The sequence below is a fragment of the Microtus oregoni genome, unplaced genomic scaffold (assembly GCF_018167655.1).
Source record: "Microtus oregoni isolate MIOR12 unplaced genomic scaffold, Mior012 000000F_ref0000247, whole genome shotgun sequence".
NCBI classification, from domain to species: Eukaryota; Metazoa; Chordata; class Mammalia; order Rodentia; family Cricetidae; genus Microtus; species Microtus oregoni.
Window position 1 is genome coordinate 61037501 of NW_024543059.1, and position 18818 is coordinate 61056318.

The 18818-nt window shown below is 41.0% G+C and overlaps 1 protein-coding gene across 1 annotated transcript in view; it reads right to left on the reverse strand.

Annotated features, from left to right (window-relative positions):
* The window catches only part of Col24a1 (collagen type XXIV alpha 1 chain), a 228645-nt gene that overhangs the window by 170637 nt on the left and 39190 nt on the right, over window positions 1–18818 (reverse strand). The window contains exons 13-19 of the mRNA XM_041678738.1: window positions 14330–14383; window positions 13493–13537; window positions 10732–10785; window positions 10609–10653; window positions 10320–10373; window positions 10058–10111; window positions 5105–5158 (exon numbers count right to left, since the gene is read on the reverse strand). Coding sequence (XP_041534672.1) covers window positions 5105–5158; window positions 10058–10111; window positions 10320–10373; window positions 10609–10653; window positions 10732–10785; window positions 13493–13537; window positions 14330–14383 — 360 coding nt within the window. The remainder of the gene's footprint in view (window positions 1–5104; window positions 5159–10057; window positions 10112–10319; window positions 10374–10608; window positions 10654–10731; window positions 10786–13492; window positions 13538–14329; window positions 14384–18818) is intronic.

Sequence of the window (18818 nt, forward strand, 5' to 3'; positions counted from 1 at the left end):
GGAGATGGCTCAGGAATGAAGAACTTTTGATGTCCTTCCAGAGCACTTGAGGGGGATTCTCTGCACCCATGTTGTTCACAACTTTTCTATTCCAACCCCAAGATTTCCATCTCCCTCTTTTGGCCTCATCGGACAATTGCACTCATAGGGGCTCCACACCCCGACCCCATCCAGTCCTGTCTCTCAAAATATTAGAAAAATAAATGTTTTCAAAAAGCATGAATCAGATACACTCTTGCTACTGCCCCACCTAAACCTTTGCTAACTTTTGATCTTAAACAAAACAGGCTCATTCTCCCCTCTTTACCTTCTCTCTCTCTTCCTCCCTGACTCCCTCCCTAACCCTCTCTCTGAGTTGTCGTGGCTTCTGCCTACAGTGGCATCATAGTGGTGGCAGCTACAGCTCATTGTTCATATTAGACATAGTAATTAACAAAAGTCATCACACAAGTCTCTATGTAGATCTACCGTTTTAGTGATACATTAGCATCACTGCAAGTGAATTCTGCTTTGGTGTCAAGATATCAATGTATGCTCAAAATGGAAACAGCATTAATATCATGAGTTGCTATGCTTTATTTGAACAATGAGTACCTTTCTGTCTGCGGAAGAGGCACCTCATAAAACTGATATTTCATAACTTTGGTTAGCAGTGTTTAGATTCAAATCTGAAGTCCATACAATAAAATCTGTGGCACTCAGTAGCTGTGTTTGGGGGCAAAAAGTCTTTTAAAATATTTTTATTAACTCTGAGAATTTCATGTAATGTGTTTTGAGCATATTCACCTCTCCGCTCCCCCTCTAGCCACCCTTTCAATCCCCCCACTCCTACCACGTGACTTTGAGATGACTTCTCTCTCTCTTTTCTTCTCTTCCCATCAAGCCCAGCTAGTCTTGGGATTGGGAACTGCTGTGGTGTGTGGTCAGCCACCTGGGTCACAGAGACTGTCCCTGGGTCAGCAGCTATCAGGAACTGACAGCTATTGGGACCATCTCTACCTTTGCATGTCTATATTGGGACTCTGGGTGGAGCTTGGGCAGGTCTCGTGCGTTCTGTCATAACTGCCGTGTGTTCCTGTGTGCATCTTCCCCTGTGTTCCTGGGAAACACTGGTTCCTCAAAGTCACGTGACCCTCCTCCTCTGGCGCTTACGATCTTTCTGCCTCCTCTTCTGCAAAGGTCTCTGGGCCTTGCATTGAGGGGGTGTGAGAAGTCCTTTCACATTCTAGTATTAATACGACTGAGACGTTGTCTTCAAGAGGCTCAGTCACCCCCTACATAGGCTTCCAAGAAATCGCACTCATACACAGTCCCTTCGCTCTGATGACTTAGTCCAACCCTGCTGATCTCTTTCCAGTCCTTCTCCTTTGGATTCCATCCCCATATGGATGCTCTCAGAACTCATCATATCTTCCTTGCTTTGTGGACAGAAGTTTGTCTGTGTGCAGTTTTAGCTGTGCTACTTACGGGTTCTGTTATGGTCATCTGTTCTCATCCGATTTTAAACATTTTCTAATTCACATTGTGGTTTTTTCGTTTAAATTGTTAAATGCTCAGAAATGTGCATTTTAGTCACCAAAATTTATTTTACTGCCCTTTGATCATTAACTTAAAACTTAATTATAGGGCTTGAGACACAGCCCAGTGGTTGAGATCATTTGCTGCCCAAACCATGGGGACCAGAGTTCAGATCCCAGCACCAACTTTGGGCAGCTTATAAAATTCCTGTAGCTCCAAGGAACCCACTGCCCTCTTCTGACCTCTGTGGGCACATGCAAACATATGTACACATACACTCACCCAGACACACATAGACAAGCACAAACCTAAGTAAAGGAAAACTAAAGCAAAGCCCCTTTAATTGTACTATAACCACAGCAGGCCGATTTCTGGGACACAGGCAAACGGGTTCATTATTTTCAAACCCAGATTCATAAGCTCCCCGTCAATGGCTTCACTTGTTGAGTTTGGTTCATGTAACACCTAGGGGTGCTGACTCTTGTGTTTTATCACTGCCTGCCTCCTTCTCTCCTGAACCCCAGGACTGTGGTCTTTATATAAACATGAGATTCATCTGTATGTACTACAAACATTTCCGTTCTAACAGAGCAAAACCCAAGATCTGATTTCCAACACCTTGACCTTCCCTTTTTTTTCTTCTGCTTTTAGTTTCCATTTTAGAGTCATGATCCACATTTTCCTCAACTGGTTAAGTAGACATATGAATTATATGTCATTTAGACATATGTATTATAACCCTATACCCTCTCTCACAAGTTGACGGAGCCAAACTGTGTGGTTCAAATGTTGCAAATTACGTTCCTTGTGTTTCTATCGAAATCATCCTTACCTTTCACAGACGAGGTCATACAACCTCACTGTTAATCCTTGTCTATATCACATTTATCCTTCCAAGCAACTCGAAGGATTAACTGGTCTCCTGTAACCCCTCCTCCTTCAGAACCAACTACTCTGTTGTCATGACACACACTGCAGAAAGCACAAGCCCCGGAATTCCATCTCCTTGCTTAGAAATCTTTGTTTGAAGCTGATGGGATAACCATAAACTTGACAGCTAAGAACTTACAGATGAGAAAATTCATCTATTATGCAAAGAAAACCATTTTAGCTTTGATTTGCCACTAATTATTCTTTAAATTCTTAAATCCCCAGCTACATTAAAAGTCTAAAGTTTATGCTGAAACATGAAGGGGTCGGACCTACCTGCAGATTCAAGGCTGCAGGATCTCCAAGGCATAAGGTAACAACAGAATATCCAAGAGGAGCCCCAGTGAGGGCCCAGCATCCAAGGTAAAGCAGAAGCCAGGGGCCTCGAACCAGACCAAAGACTCACTGCAATGCACACTTACATGTAAAGTTGTATGGACTAAAGGGTCCAGCTCACTGTCACGCTGCAGCTTCTACACTGATGCATTTCTTTTTCTTTTTTCTTTTTGTATGTTAGTTAACTAGTTTTGCTTTGTTTTATATTTCATTTTCACAGGGAGGTTGCAAGGGCAGAGGGATAGGGACATGAAAGGGATCGGGATACATGGTGTGAAACCCACAAAGAATCAACTTTTAAAAAAAAAAAAAAGCCCTGATTGGGTATAATTCCCACCTTCATTCTGAATACCCATGCTTGTGTTCACAGACAGGTGTAGCTCTCACCCCTCATCAACGGAGCTTCTTTCTCCAGCAGAGGAAAGTGTCATAGAAATCCATTACTAGTCAAATGCAGAGAGCAACAAACCGTTGGGTGCCCATCACTGACTGATACTTTTAAACACAACCCATACACCTAAGGCTCAGGGAGCAAGGCAGGAGAGTGGAAAGAAAAACCGTAAGAGCCAAAGACCCAAACATCTGCTGCATAACAGTTCCTTGTATCCCGGAACATATGCAACCCATCTTATGAGCTAGAATTTATCATTGCTAAATTGCTCCAAATGACCTTGTCCTAAACCTTGAGAGACTACGAGTAACACCTCTGGGAAATACAGCAGACCACAAAGAAGCACAGAGCCGTTGGCTGGCAGGATCTTTTTAAAAGCAACATGGAGTTAAAGATAACGAAGACAGTGTTTTTTAACTGCAGATGAAAAAATGACAAAATTTCTAAGAAATGGGAAGAATGAACATCTTTGGATGATGAGGCAGTAGGGAAAGACTTAATCTGTGCACCCAGAGCCATGCTTGATGCAAAACAAGATCATTAAAATAATAGCGATACAGGAAATAAAGCTGCCCTCTGCGAGGCAGATGCTACTCATAATAACTTCAGTTACAACAGTGTGCAGGTGGACTAAGAACAATAGTCATTTAAAATAATTCCCTTGCGGCAAGAGTCTGTATCCTGGGGAAAAGGAGTCAGGCAAACCCTGTTTGTTCCGGAAAAGCTTCGTTAAATTTGATGGAATAAAAGATGCTGGGTTCATTTGAAGAGACAAACTCTTGTCAACCTCCAGCTCTAATTGCTCACTCAAAACAACGTTCTTCTCAGGGCAGCATCGATACACTGCGGCATTTCACACCCCCACTGCTTCCTCATCAACAAAACCAGGTGTTTGATCTGCCATCGGTGAATGTGTTTTAAATTAGAAAGACTGTAGCCGTTAACTAAAGAAGTCACCAACCCATGAAGAGTAGCTGTGGAATAAGACCTGTAGTCTGCACAGAGGGCAAAGCCATTGCCCAGTCCTGTCCTGGGACCTGCCTAGGGCTCCGCCACTAGGGAGCGGTTAGTTCTCTGGTTTACTTATTCAGACGTCAACTTATATTCTCGGCATTGTTGCTGCATCTGTTACTCTGAGTTGGACTTGGGGTGTATAAACACAAAAGCTTTATCTCACACACAACGTCTGGAATTAATGAAATGATTCAAGAACGCTTTACTGCCACAGTTTCTGCTCTGTGGAGGCTTTCAAGAAAGAGATTCCGTATCAAGCATGAAGCCAAACTCAACATTTTAAGGACTATACAAACAAACTTGATATGTCTGCTATAAGCCTAATTGCACTTATTTTAGATATGAAGTCCAAATTATACATGTGTTCAGCAAGAATTGGAAGCATTTCCTACTACTAATTCAGTGGGGTTTATGGCCCTAATTGTTTACAATTCTTAACTATGCATCACTGGCCAGCTATGCACAAAAGAGTAGGATTTCATCAGAATAAAAATGGACAGTCCGGAGTTTGCGTCTCTAATAAAAACCCTGGAATACAAAGTGTTCCCAAACCGTGATACAGCATAGATGAGCTACACCTGACCCTCCAGGAGGGTCACAGCTCAGGGGCCTGGCAAACATTAGACTCAAGTACCTTCTGGCTAAGCACATATGAACATAAATTTAGATTAAATTTTCATTGTCATTGTGAGAAGGATTCGAAGCTTGAAAGTGTCCCATGAACTTCAACTCATACTTAATCTCCTGTTCCTTAGGATCTCTGATGGAACAAACCCGGTCTAAACTGCTTTTCACTGATAAACTTGAGAGAGAATCTTTCTCAGGCTTCCCACAGAAAAGAGTGTTTTGTAAAAGAAATTTAATTTTCATCATTTCTTTTGCTTCAAATTTATTATCTTTTAATCATTGATTTACCTCTGGTCCTGGAGGGCCAGATGGTCCCTGGGGTCCTGGGTCACCTGGTTGTCCCTAAAAGAGGAGAGGAAAAATCAAAATAAGAATATTAACAAATATAACTGAAAGTGGAAACTGGCATTTTGCAATTGAACAGCATTTGGTATATTATGTTGTCATGACGTTCCAGAGACTTAATTTGAAAGGGCTTCAGATTCCTCTTCCTGTGTTACTTGCTGTCATCACCCAAGAGCATCAGCTGCCTTCCCTGGCTTCAGGCTTCGTGCACAATCATCACATCGCCATGGTGAAAATTACTTATATATAATGTCCATGGTGCAAAATACACTTGCTTCTGTTCACTACACCAACAAATTAACCCATCAGTCAAGTACCTCAGGCAAGAAAAGTATAGCCGTGAAAATGTGCATGTGTGCGCATATGGATGTATATGTGAATGCATGTCCTTACATGTGTGTGCGCATATGGATGTATATGTGAATGCACATCCTTACATGTGTGTGTGCATGTATGTGCAGATGAACGTCTGCTTATGTGCATGTGTATGTATGTGTGCATGCATCTATGAGTGAATACGTATGTGTGTGTGCATGTATGTATGAGTGAGTATGTATGTGTGTGTGCATGCATGTATGAGTACGTATATGTGTGTGCATGTATGTATGAGTGAGTACGTATGTGTGTATGTGTATATACACGTCTATATGTATGCATGTGTGTGTGCATATATGTATGTGTATGTTTTTCCAGAGACAGGTTGATAAAGAAGCAATGCAGAGTTATAGAAGAGGATTTGCTTTTTATTTTATTTATTTATTTATATTTATTATGTATACAATATTTTGTCTTCGTGTATGCCTACAGTCCAGAAAGAGGGCACCAGACCCCATTACAGATGGTTGTGAGCCACCATGTGGTTGCTGGGAATTGAACTCAGGACCTTTGGAAGAGCAGGCAATGCTCTTAACCTCTGAGCCATCTCTCCAGCCCCTGGGTTTGCTTTTTATAATCAGAGTCCCAGGACACGTCTGAAAAATTTCTCTCCTCTTTGCTACTGTAAATGGCTTGATAGAATAATTGTGATTCACCTGGGTTGAAATCCTAGCTGCTAGGTGTCTCCAAATCTCCCTTGTCCCATCAAAAAGACAGGGAGGACAATGGCAAGGCTAACATTCTCAGAGTCATTGTGAGGTTAAACGAGACAGTGTCTGGGCACTGCAGAGCCAGGACACACAGAAGGGATGGACATTAACCAAAGTCATAGTGATGGGCTGTCCACTTCCTGTCTGCGCTCCTTGCCTGGCTTTGCCTGAATTCCCAGATCACTTTGATCCTAGAATTAAAGGTTGATGGGAGTGGTTTGAACTTGCAGCCAGGGAAGGCATCGGGGGAACAGCATAGACCAGGAGAAAGGAATACAGGGGCACTCTGGCTTCCATAAGAAAACTGCAGAATTGTCTGCCTTTGCTCTCGGCTGCCATGTAAGCTTTTCATCTTATTAAACTAGGCCTCAGATGACATCGGGCTGCAGGAGACATCATGCAGGGACCCATTTCTCAACCACTGTAATTTAGCTTTCTCAGTACGAACGCATCTGACGTAAGAGGGAGGAGTCAGAACAGCTGCCACACTAGAAACTAGATAGTCTGGGCAAAGGCCCATTTTCAAATGGCAGAAAGAAACTTGTAAAGCATTTGAATCAGTGTATGAGGGCATCTTAAATCTAAAAGGGACAAGCACCTCCCTTAGAGTGATGGGGTGGGTCTCACTGGGGCCCTCTAGTGGCAAAACCCGATTAGGACGCAAACTAGAAGCACCCAAGGGGAAAAAAAAAAGCTTATCCTCAGGCCTTTGATTTGATTGGCAAGTAAATGTTAAAAATAAATAAATAAATTGTGGAGCAATTTTATTAATCTTCCATAATAATTATTTGTTTTACAAAGTTTAAGTCACCATCTTTCTGTGGATGCCAATTTTCCTTTATAAAACATTTTATGAAGAATTTTCAAGTAGCTTACAGAATGGAGCAGTGGGAAGTGAATATCTATAAATAAGGAAACTTCTAGTACAGAAATGGTCAGTGGGCCAGCAAGATGGCCCAGTGGCCAAAGCACTTGCTCCCAAGCTCTGTAGCCTAAGTTCAATACTGGGGAATCACTTGGCAGACAAAAAGAGCAGAATTCTCTCTCTCTCTCTCTCTCTCTCTCTCTCTCTCTCTCTCTCTCTCTCTCTCACACACACACACACACACACACACACACACACACATACAGCTGCTAAGAACACAATAGTCTTTGCTTTCTCTCGCTCGGGGGAGGAGAGTTCCTGACCCTTCCAGAGGGGTAGCTTTCCCTGATTTCTGAACTTACTGAACAAAGCCCTTCCTGTTCCAGAAGGCACACACCTTCCCCATCAGTCTGTGCCTACATCTGGAAAATATTCTTTCATGTTATAACTCAGATCCACTTGTAAGCAACCATAGCAACCAGTAAAATCCAAGATGACAGCAAACTAAATCTAGGACCAAGGAAGACACCCTCAGGAGTCATTCCGGCCACAGCAGCAGATGAAGCTGTTAGGTAGGCACAAACTTGTATGAGCACGTGTGGCGGCGGTTCTCTTAAGAAGTAGGTTGATTCTGTGTAAAATTTTTTCATAAAATAGGAGTCTCGTATCTTTACTGGAGAAGTTTTTCATGTCAAATACCTTGGTATTAGTAGGATATGAAGGAGTTTAGGCACCAAAGAAAAGGTTCTTTCACTAATATATTTTATGTGTGTGTTCATATGGGTATGCATGTGTGTGCAAGACTGCATGTGCATGCATGTCTGTGCATGAGTGAGTACATGCACGAGCGCACACACGCGCATGCATGTGTGTGTGTGCATGCGTGTGTGGGTCAGAGATCAGTCTTGAGTGTCATTCTGAGGCATCATTACCATATCTTTTGAGACAGGGTCCCTCATGGGGACCTGGGTCTTGCTCACTGACTTGGGGCTAGGCTGGTTGGCAAACGAGCCCCAGGACCCTCTTTCTCGCCTCCCCCCCCCCCCATCACAGCACACATGCATCATTGCTGAGCTTGAGTTTAGGCCCTCAGATTGCACAGCCAATAGTTTACTTGCTCAGTCATATCCCCAGCCCTTGATAAAATCAACCGAGAGTCTAAACTGTCTTGAGCTCAAAGCATATATTTTTCAAAGTTTGGTAAAGCAACAAAAGCTCAACCATCTCTCTGCTAATGGAATTCCCACTGACATTAAATTATTATATTAGAATAGTACAGAAAGATGGACAATGAGTCAGGAAAACTCATTCAGATAATTTTCATCCCTCACCGTAACTTCCATTAGCATTTGTTGTGATTTCCTTTATGAACAAATAATTAGGTTAGTATGTCAAATATAAAATACTCTTCTCTTCGTTTAGACCTCGGACATAGTGGCAACACATAGCAAAGTCTCAGTAAACAAGAAAAATACTCACAAGCACTAAAATAATCTGGCTTTCATCTTAAACACACGAAATTGGCTATTGTGATTATTAGCTACCCAAGGTCATAGAAGATCAAACGTCAGAGCTGGGTCTTAAACCCATGCTGTTATCTCTTAGTCTCGTTACTCATTTCTGCTGCTATGAGCATACTATGAAATGAACTGGATCAGAGGTTGAGTAACTCAACAGTGATTAGGCTATGTGAGCCTGAATTTGCCCCCAGTGTTCTGACAATATGAACTGTAGGGCATGTGAAAATAGCACTGGGTTTATTTATCAGTATCTCAGTTAGATAACTGGCTTCTATCAAAGGATTTTGAAAACCCTTCAAAATATAAAAAAGGAAGAAAAAGAAAGGCTCTAGCCTTCTTTCCCATCGCCTCAGACACCAGGAAGTCCCTGTTGCTCAGTTTTGGTTCCTTCGATTCATTGGCTGTCTTCTTGACGGACTCTCCTGCCCTATTAGGGACTGAAGATCTTTTGAGATCCAACTTCTGGGCAGGAGCTTTGAGCATGTGGTTAATTAGATTAATGAAAATGAAAATAGGTCATCCGTTGGCATGTCATTGGACAGACCCCCAAAAATATTCTTTGAATTAAGTAATTCCTGAGAAATATTTGTAAAGTTCTGGATGGATTATGCGAGGTTCTGAAGAGTAACCTTGCTTCCTGAGAGAAGGGTTGGAATCAGAGGGGGCACAGTAAAGTGCTCAAGAAAACATCATTTCAATACGTTATTGTGTATTTAATTCTATATCCACTTTTCTATCTATAACCACTTACTTATAGCTATAAGCAACACTAATGTTTTATTTTTTTATTTGTTTATTTGAGATAGGGTTTCTCTGTGCAGCTTTGACTGTCCTGGAACTCATGCTGTAGACCAGGCTGGCCTCGAACTCAGAGATCAACCTGCTGCATGCTGGGATTTAACATCTTAAAACAGCCTTAAAATATTAAGCCCTAAACCAGCACAGTGTCATGACTAGGAGCCTGTTCTGTGGCATGTCTCATTACCTAGGTTTGCTCAAGTGTCCACTGACTGACTGTGGACCTCACACAAGTTAATTAACTCTCTGTCTCAGCATCTTTCATCTATAAAATAAATAGTGCCAACTTCATAGGATTGTTGTGACTATTGAATCAGATATATAACCCTTATAACACTGCCTGGCACTTCATAAAGAATTAGACTTAGGTAAGACCATTATCAATTTAAACATTCAGAGGTCTATATTGACCTAAACTTTCTTCACTGTCTTTATGACTCTGTCGTTGACCTAGGGTAGGAGTCATGCTATGGAAGTCATGCTGAGAACCTGTGGGCCAGGGATTCTCTAAGACTGAGGAGAGAACATAGGGCTGGTAGGCATCTACCTCACATCCTAGATCCTTCTAACACCATTAAGCACCAAGACTCTGCTTATCACAGGAAACAAAGCGAAGGTGCAAACCTACTGAGGGTCCCGACTTTCCTCTTATCCCTGGAGGTCCTGGTGACCCGATGGTGCCCTAGGAGAAGAAATTAGGAGAGAAATATTATATTAAAGAAAGCTTTCTACTTGTATACTTCTAAACATATTGATGGGTATATATTAGAATTAAAAATCAGATCGATATCATATCCTTAAGAATGCATGGCTGAAGTAATAAGTACTCCTTTTCTTTGAATCAATGTTTTTGGTTCTTCATTTTTAACAAGTGAGTGGTATAAAGATACCTTGTCTCCAGGATACCCAGGTTCTCCTGGCTCTCCCATCATGCCTTGCTCGCCCTAGAAGCACAGTATCACAGAAAGACAATGCATTATATGCATGGTAAATACACAGGAAGGCACTTATTCATTATAGAAGAAACTCTATGGGTTTCCCTACTTCTTAGAAAACTAGTAAACTACAAATTATACCCTCTAAATAAAAACAAAATACTTAATAATTTCTGTTGACATGAACAAAGTAACCAACTGGGGTGAGGAATTATCTCTGTGATAATGTTAATATTGAAATCACCTTATCACCTTTGATTCCAGGTGGTCCTCTATTTCCCGAGAGGCCCTAAAAATACAAAGGGTGATATTTTGTGACATCATGAATAAATTATAGAGAAGTATTAATAAGCAAATAGAGCCATACCATTGAGCCAGCAGTTCCTGGGGGTCCAATCAGTCCTGCAGGACCAACACTTCCCTGAGAAAAGGTAAGAAAGATATCATTAAGTACTCATTAGAACTAGAAAGAGGGTATGGTACAGCTAAAAAACATTGATGAAATGAAAGCATTTTGCCCATTTCAGCAACTTTCCTTCTGTTTTAAAACAATACTCAACTCTTAAAACTCTAAGCAGCTTGTCTTTCTTTTGATGCCTCCTGATTCTACCCAAGTCTACTCTAATCAGACCCTTCCATACTCTGAGCTCTATATATTTTCTGCCCATGTCATCCACTTGGCAGCATTTTTCAGATGGGTAACAGCTTGTAGAAATATTCAGTGCCAAGTTCCCCTCCAATAGTCAAATATACTAATCAACCATCTTAGCTTTCTATTTTATTCATGAGTTAGCTGTTGGGGGATGATCTTTTTGTACACTGTGAAGATGTGTCTCTGTTTTACCTCCTCTGCCTAAGGCACCATCTGTTTGGTTTAATAAAGAGCAGAATGGCCAGTAGCTGGGCAGGAGAGGATAGATGTCTGGGTTGTGACCCAATTTCCTTCTCCTCAACTCTCCTGGCTTCCTTGTCACTCCCTGTCCTGATAATCACTTTGGTTCAGTCTCTGACAAAAGTTTCCAAATGCTAAGACCGTTGTCTGTGTAGCCATTCCTATCAAATGCCTACACCTCCTGATAGTCTGAAGGGTGACGCGAGAGGATTGGAGAATTCAAGGTCAGCCTGGGCAGCATAGCAACATAGGGAGAGGACAGCTCTAAAACAACAAAGAACAAAGTTCAAAGCTTGGTGTCGTGGCTGTGCCAGTAACTCCAGCACTTAAGAGTCTGGACAGCCTTGGTTTCCCAGTGAGCTTGTTAGCTATCAGGGCTCTCATCCAGAGAAACCATGTCTCCAAAAGTAAAGCAACAACCAAACAAAAACTTCTGTTTCTGAGATTCTAAACATATCACTCAGTTTAGCTAGCGTCATGGCCTTACCCACCACACGTCCAGACCCCTTCTGTGTTTATCCGCTTCCTCCTTTTCCTCTTCCTCCTCTATATCCTGCACTCAGCCAGGATGCTTTTCCTCATGACAAGTTCCGAGTCTTTGAAAATACAGTGACCAGTACCAAATGCCTTTAGCATACGTCTCCCCGAGTCTCTTAATCAGTAACCAGCGGACAGCAGACGTGTGCGCCGTTCTCCACCCATCCCAGACTCACCCTAATAACTGTGATGGAATAGTCTCGATATCAAACGTAGAGTGGATACTGAAGGAATTAACTTTAAAATATATTTTTATTTTATATGGCAATTTCTGGAGGTCTAGTTTCCAACACTTCCTTACTGCATGGACAGTAGTCTACATTTATATGATACAGATTTCAGAACGGAAAACATGACACTGGTTCTTTTGGAAGAGCCTTAGGGTTTGTGAAGTACATTGGAGACAAATTATTCCCTACGTGTTTAATCCTGAAATATACGGGACTGAGAGCAGCCAAGGTCATGCTTTCCAGCTTCACAAATATTCAAGGGCAATACATCACTGCTCGCCATCCCGACTTTGCCAATAGGAAACCATCGCTCATGCGACTGTAGTGGCTACTTTATTCAAAGTTCTTAGCTTTAAAGCTTACCTTAGTTTTAAAAACACATTACATTTCTGTGTTTGGGAATTGTTCAGAAATTATCTAATGGTGGAGAGACATTTTATAAACAAAAAGACATGCTTTGTGCCATTTTTTCCACAGACAATATAGCATTCTTAAATTTTGTCTGAAATTTGTCTCAAGATGCTTCATCTGGCATTTTCAAATGAGTGTGTTTTGAATGCATGATTTCACTATTTTTGTGACTCTAGAAGAAATAGCACTAGGACCAGAAGATATTGGGAAAAATGCTATGAAGAACTCACTAAAGCAGAAGAGTATGTGGTGAAAATGGGGGACCAACTGCAGAATCATGGTATTGGCACACCAGAAATCGTGTGTCAAATCCTTGTCCTGAAAAATTGCAGCCTTCTAAACAGTAATGCATGCTGACTTTTGGAGAGTTTCAGCTCATCAGGGGAATCCGAAGGTCCTTTGCTACCTGAGACCCTTCTGGGAGAATGTGGAACAGACAGAAGATGCATGGGAACATAATGAGGGTGCCTGGGGTTTAGCACCAGGGTGAAGGAAAGAGGAGCCCATAAAGCTATAAACTTCTGATTCAAAGAAAGACACCAAAAGCATGTCTTCATTATGTTAGACAAAGGAGCCAGCAGCCAATTCAGAAGAGCTCACATGACTGCATTACAGAAAGGACTGAGTTCTGGGCTTCTCAACCATGCCTGCCAAATCAAATTATGGTGGCCAACAGCATGGAAAACCACAAGTGGTAGAAAAACCAGCATCTGTTGGTCTTCAACTGAGTTATAAGATGATTCCCACAGTAAGTGGCTCTTCAATATTTTATATTTTGGAAGAAACTGAGTCTCACTAATGTCCTTTAACAGGACAGTTACAAATTTATCCATATATATATATATATACATTAATCTATAGAATAAAACCATTTTAGCTTACCACGAAAGCAACAATTACCTTTTCGATTCATTCTACTAGTCTAATTTTCCTATCTGTTTGAGAAATATGTTTAATCAATGACTTGAAAACTCATTTGACCAAGCTTTTAAAGCACATCTAGAAATTTAAATTATACAATAAACCATTTCATAGGAATGACAGTTAGTGATACTCACTCTAATACCAGGAAATCCAGGAGGCCCAGTGCCACCTACAAGCCCCTATGATGGAAGAAAAAATAAAAAGTGCATCCATTATGATTCCAATCTGCTGAGGGGTTTTCTGAAACGATGCCACATTTCCAGGAAGTAATTTCAAAATTAACTTCCATCGAAAAGCATAAATTACTTTATTCTTACAAATGTGCTTTGAGATGTTAGAACTGCCCTCTAGTTTAGGGCATATAATTCTCTATGTCTTCTAAATGCTTCATAAAAGAGGAAGATGCAATCAGTAATCAACATTACAGAAATACTGGTCTGTATATTGCATGAAAAGATAGGTGGTTAGGATATAGAGTTTAGAAGAGTTTCTTCAGATGGCTAAAAATAATGCTTTATCTCTCTACCTTTATATTTATGTTAAAACATAAACAATACTTGATTTCATTATCAGAAAAATCATAATGTGATGTGTTATTATGGAAACATTATGGAATGTTTTCCAGTCTGAACAGTGACACACGAATGACCCAAGTGAAAGACCTCTGTCCATAATTGAGCAGCATGGTTAGAGCCTTCACGTATGAAGGTCAGTGTCCTGGTCATATTTATCCAACTCACCCAAACATGGCTAAAGTGATTCATTTTAATGACTACCTGCCACGATGGGGGTTTTCCCAAACAACCTGGGGTTATTTCTCATATTGAGAACTGGCAGACTAGAGTGTGCACGGAGGCATGGAAACTGTGCAGCTGTGCTGTTTGCAAACATGCTCACAAGAATGCAATGCACTTGTTGCAGAGCGTGAGTGATGCTCGAATGTCAGGCTGGACCCATCACAAGGTACTTACAGGGCTACCATCCAGACCAGCAGGGCCTCTGTCTCCAAAGTCACCCGGAAAACCCTGCAGAGAAAGGAAGAATACCGCCATCAAAGCTGAAATATACAGAGAGCTCGTTTCACTGGTTTCTTTTCTTTTTCTTTTTTTTCCTTTCTTCATTATAACTTTTTTCTTTTATTTATTGTATATCCCACCAGTTTTCCCTCCCTCCTCTCCTTCTAGTACCTTCACCCACCTTTGTTCCCTTCCCCCAGTCCACTCTGCCTCCATTTCTGTTCAGGAAAGGGCAGGTCTCCCACGGGTATCAACAAAACATGACATATCAAGCTGCAGTAAGACTAAGCATTTCCCCATGTATTGAGGCTGCGCATAGTGACCCAGTTTGAGTACTAGGGTTTCCAAAGTCAGTAAAAAAGTTGGAGACAGGCTCTGTTCCCACTGCTAGGGTCTCACAGAAGATCAAGCTACACAACTCTAACATGGATACAGAGTGCTGAGTGTTACAATTTTGTAACAGAAACTATGTATTCCTTGGGTCTGAGGACACAGTAAGTTGACAGGATGCAGGCTGCGTCAATCCATGTGAAAAAGCCATGGCATGGTGGTACAATGGTGCACACTCCTGGTGCTGGGGAGGCAGAGATAGGCAGATTCCTGAGGCTCCCAGGTCAGCTAGCCTAGCTAAGCTGGTGAGCTCCAGGCCAATGTGCAATCCTGTCTCAAACAACAAAATCAAATCAAGGCAGAGGGCCACTGAGAATGATACCTCTTGTTCGCTTCCATATATGTGAGTGCATATGTGTGAGCTCACACACACACACACACACACACACACAAGCACACACACACGCACACACACACACATGCACACACACACACATGCACACACACACACACACACACATGCACACACAAACACACACACAATAAAACAGGAAGAACATCAATTTCTTAAACCCTTATCTGTAACCAGTCTTTGGATTAAATTTCAATAATTTTTAAAAACAGCACATTTCTATATTTTAATAAACACTATTTCATATACCTCATAATATACAAAGAAGAGTAAAATAGCAAAGATAGAATTTTTGTCACTACCTAGTCACTGAATGAGAGGGAACATACGCAAGAGTGAATAATTCATCAGCTCCCTTTGCTGTCCCATGTGGTCCCTAGCCCTAAACCAGAGATGACAATTAGCAAGCACTTTCCTTATCTTGGGCTTTAGACACAGTGTAATTTATGTACATTTAATCTTCAGAACAGGTCTATTTCATGGATCCTAATGTTTTCGCTTTGTATCTAAAGAAATTAAAGTACAGGGAAGGTAAGTTCTTGGCTCATGGTTAGGCTGCAAACTAAGGTAGTCTAATTTCAGAATCTTTTCACGATGTTAAATCTAGTAGCTCATTATTACAGGATAAATATGAAAACTCAGTCTTTTAAGTATGATTTTACAAGGGAAGGAGCAACACACTTGAACAGTGCACACGAAAGGTGTTTACAGTGTGAACTGTCTCCTGAGAATTCCACATGGAAAAGCATGGAGGGGTGGCAAGGCAGCAAACTTTCCCACTGTGAATTCTATCAGAGAATAACTCAATACCCAGCTACATACTTACTGACCACTATATATGAAGGTTTTTTTATAATGATGTGCCATTAATTCTTCTGAACTTTAAAATGCACTTTTAGAACGTTTTCTTCATCATCACTATGATCATCAACATTATTTGGGTCTGAACATGTATTGTGTTTTCTATAGTGTGAGTGGGGCATACATGCCATGGTGCATATGTGGTGGGCAGAGGACCTGTCTGCAGAATTGGTGCCCTTCTTCTGTCTTCAAGTGGGTTCCAGGAATCAAACTCAGGTCACTGGGCTTGCACAAAGCATGCCTCTACGCACTGATCCATACCACCATCCCTAAGGTTCCTATTTTATAAAGACTATTTGGCAAAGACAGGTTATACTGTTTACCATCACAATACTTAGATGTATTCATTTTGAAATTCATGTCAAACAAAATGAAAATGCGAGTAAACTCATAACTTATTGATTTGGGCAAGTCAGCATTATATATTCTATTTGAAAGAATGCTTCAAATCATTGGCTTCCCCAGTACCTATGTGAAGATGTTTTGAAGATAGTTTAACAGCAGAAAAAGAAATAGATGATTCTCCTAAAACACAGTTAACTTCTACCAAAAAAAAAAAAACCAGTTGTTCTTATTCTTTAATTAGAGGATAAAATCAACAACTGTGTAGTTGAACATAGTGTAACCATATTCCTTTAGTATCAGTGGAAGTTCAAGTAATGATCCCATTTTCACTGTCCTGGGAGATCAAACTGGTATCAAAATGTTTATAACTCTGCAATACATCACCAAGTTCAGCATGAGGGTTTTAGTCAGGATTATTACTGTTGTGATGAAACACTGTGACCAAAAGCAACTTAGGTAGGAAAAAGGTTTATTTCACCCACAGTTCCATATAACAGTTCATTACCAAAAGCAGTGAGCACGGGAACCTGGGGGCAGGAGTTGGTGCCCAAGCCCTGGAGGAGTGTTGCTTATTGGCTTCTGTTAATGGCTTGCTCAGCCTGCCATCTTATAGAACTCAGGACCACCGGGCCAGGAATGACCCCACCCACAACGATCTGATCCCTCCTCCCCCCCCCACTGATCACTAATTAAGAAAATGCCTTACAGCTGGATCTTATGGAAGCATTTTTCTCAACTGAGGATCCTTCCTCTCTGATGACGCCAGCTTGTGTCAAACGGATATAAAACTAGCCAGTACAATGAGCTAATGCATTATATTTGAAAGTATGTATGACAGTCAGGTAGTGAAAACAAAAGAGGAAAATATTGCCATGAATTTGATAAGTTAGAGATGATTGATATTTTTCCTCGGTGAGATAATTAGGAAAGTGGGACATAGTAAGTGGTTCTCTTTATGTAAAATGTCCAGAGTGGGCAAATTCAGACAGACAAAGTGGGGATGTGGACGTGCCAAGAAGGCTGCCTTGGGAGGGGTTGCTGAAAATGTCCTAAAACTAGAAAGCACAATGAATGCCCAACTCTAAATGCACCAAAACCTATCAAATTATATATCAAATTTAAAGGAGTGAATTTTATGTTATGTGAATTATAGTTCAATAAGCTGTCCTAAAAACAGAGAATTAGGACTCCAGACATGGCTCAGTCAATGAAGTGCTTGATGCAAAGCAAAAGGATCAGGGTTCAGATTCCCAACACCCGTGTGAAAAGTTGAGCTTGGTGTCACATGTCTATGATTCTGGCTCTGGGAGATAGAGATGAGTGGATCTCCTCAGCACTCGTTAGCCAGACAGCGTCTGTTGACAGCACAGAGCAACAGTGACCGATATAACAGCATAGTTATACTACACACCCTATGGAAAGCTCTTAATACTGTGAAAAGAGCTATATCCCTGACCAGATTGATGAGTTAGCTCTGCTGGAGAATCTCACAGTTGTGGCTGACCTCAAGAAACTGATAGACTATAGAACCTGATGGTGGCTTATGCCCCAAAGCTAGAAAGAACCCAGAGCCCTCTATTCTCTAGCTCCACAGAATAACTTCTTCTCAGAACTGGAATGAGCTTGGATACAGACTTTCAGCCAGTCTGGCCTCCAGGAGATAATGGCCCCAATGGCATCTTGAATGCTACCTGATGGTGTGAGCACAGGGTTCTGCTAAGCAGAGCCTGGATCCCCACCATGGAATTCAGTCTGCTATACTTGCAGTACCTGCTATGAAGCAACAGAAATAGGAAACTAATAAAACTGCCAGTCTAACCTGTAAGTAGAGACGATAAATCCTCACTCATGCACTTCGTTATGGGTTATTAAGTCTGCTCACTATTCCTAGAGTCATAAGCCTAACACAGGCTTGAGGATTTTCTGCACTGTTTTAGTGCATGTTGAAGTCAGTGAACATCAAAGCTAAACAGGTCAAAATTTTGTTTACCTTTAACAGTTTTGCCTTAATCTTATGAAATTTGTATCCTTAAAGTTTTATCATGCTAGCATTTCGTGTTCATCTCTTTTCCAATGGAGAGGGTAAATGATAAAATTTTGAAGACAATTTGCATGTAGTATCCATGTAAATCCAGGTTTAAAATATCAGGTTCTGATAGACTCTAAATTTTCATGAATTTGTAAGAGTATTAATTGCTACTATTACATTAATTTTATGACTCATGGGATTAAAAAAATCAGAGTACAGATGGGAACCAGCCAACATAAGCTTTCAATTATTAATAACCACAATTTCAATGTGTAAAAGTCTACTCTACTCAATTATACAATTAGTTGAACATTTCTCTTTCCTGTTTTTCTTCTGTATGACCAAATCCTCATTATAATTTTAATCCATTTATGTCTACAACATTAATGTCACCTCAGGCCTCCTAGGACTTCACGGAGGACGTGCTCAGAATGTAGCTGAGGCCCACGTGATATGAGATGGTGAGA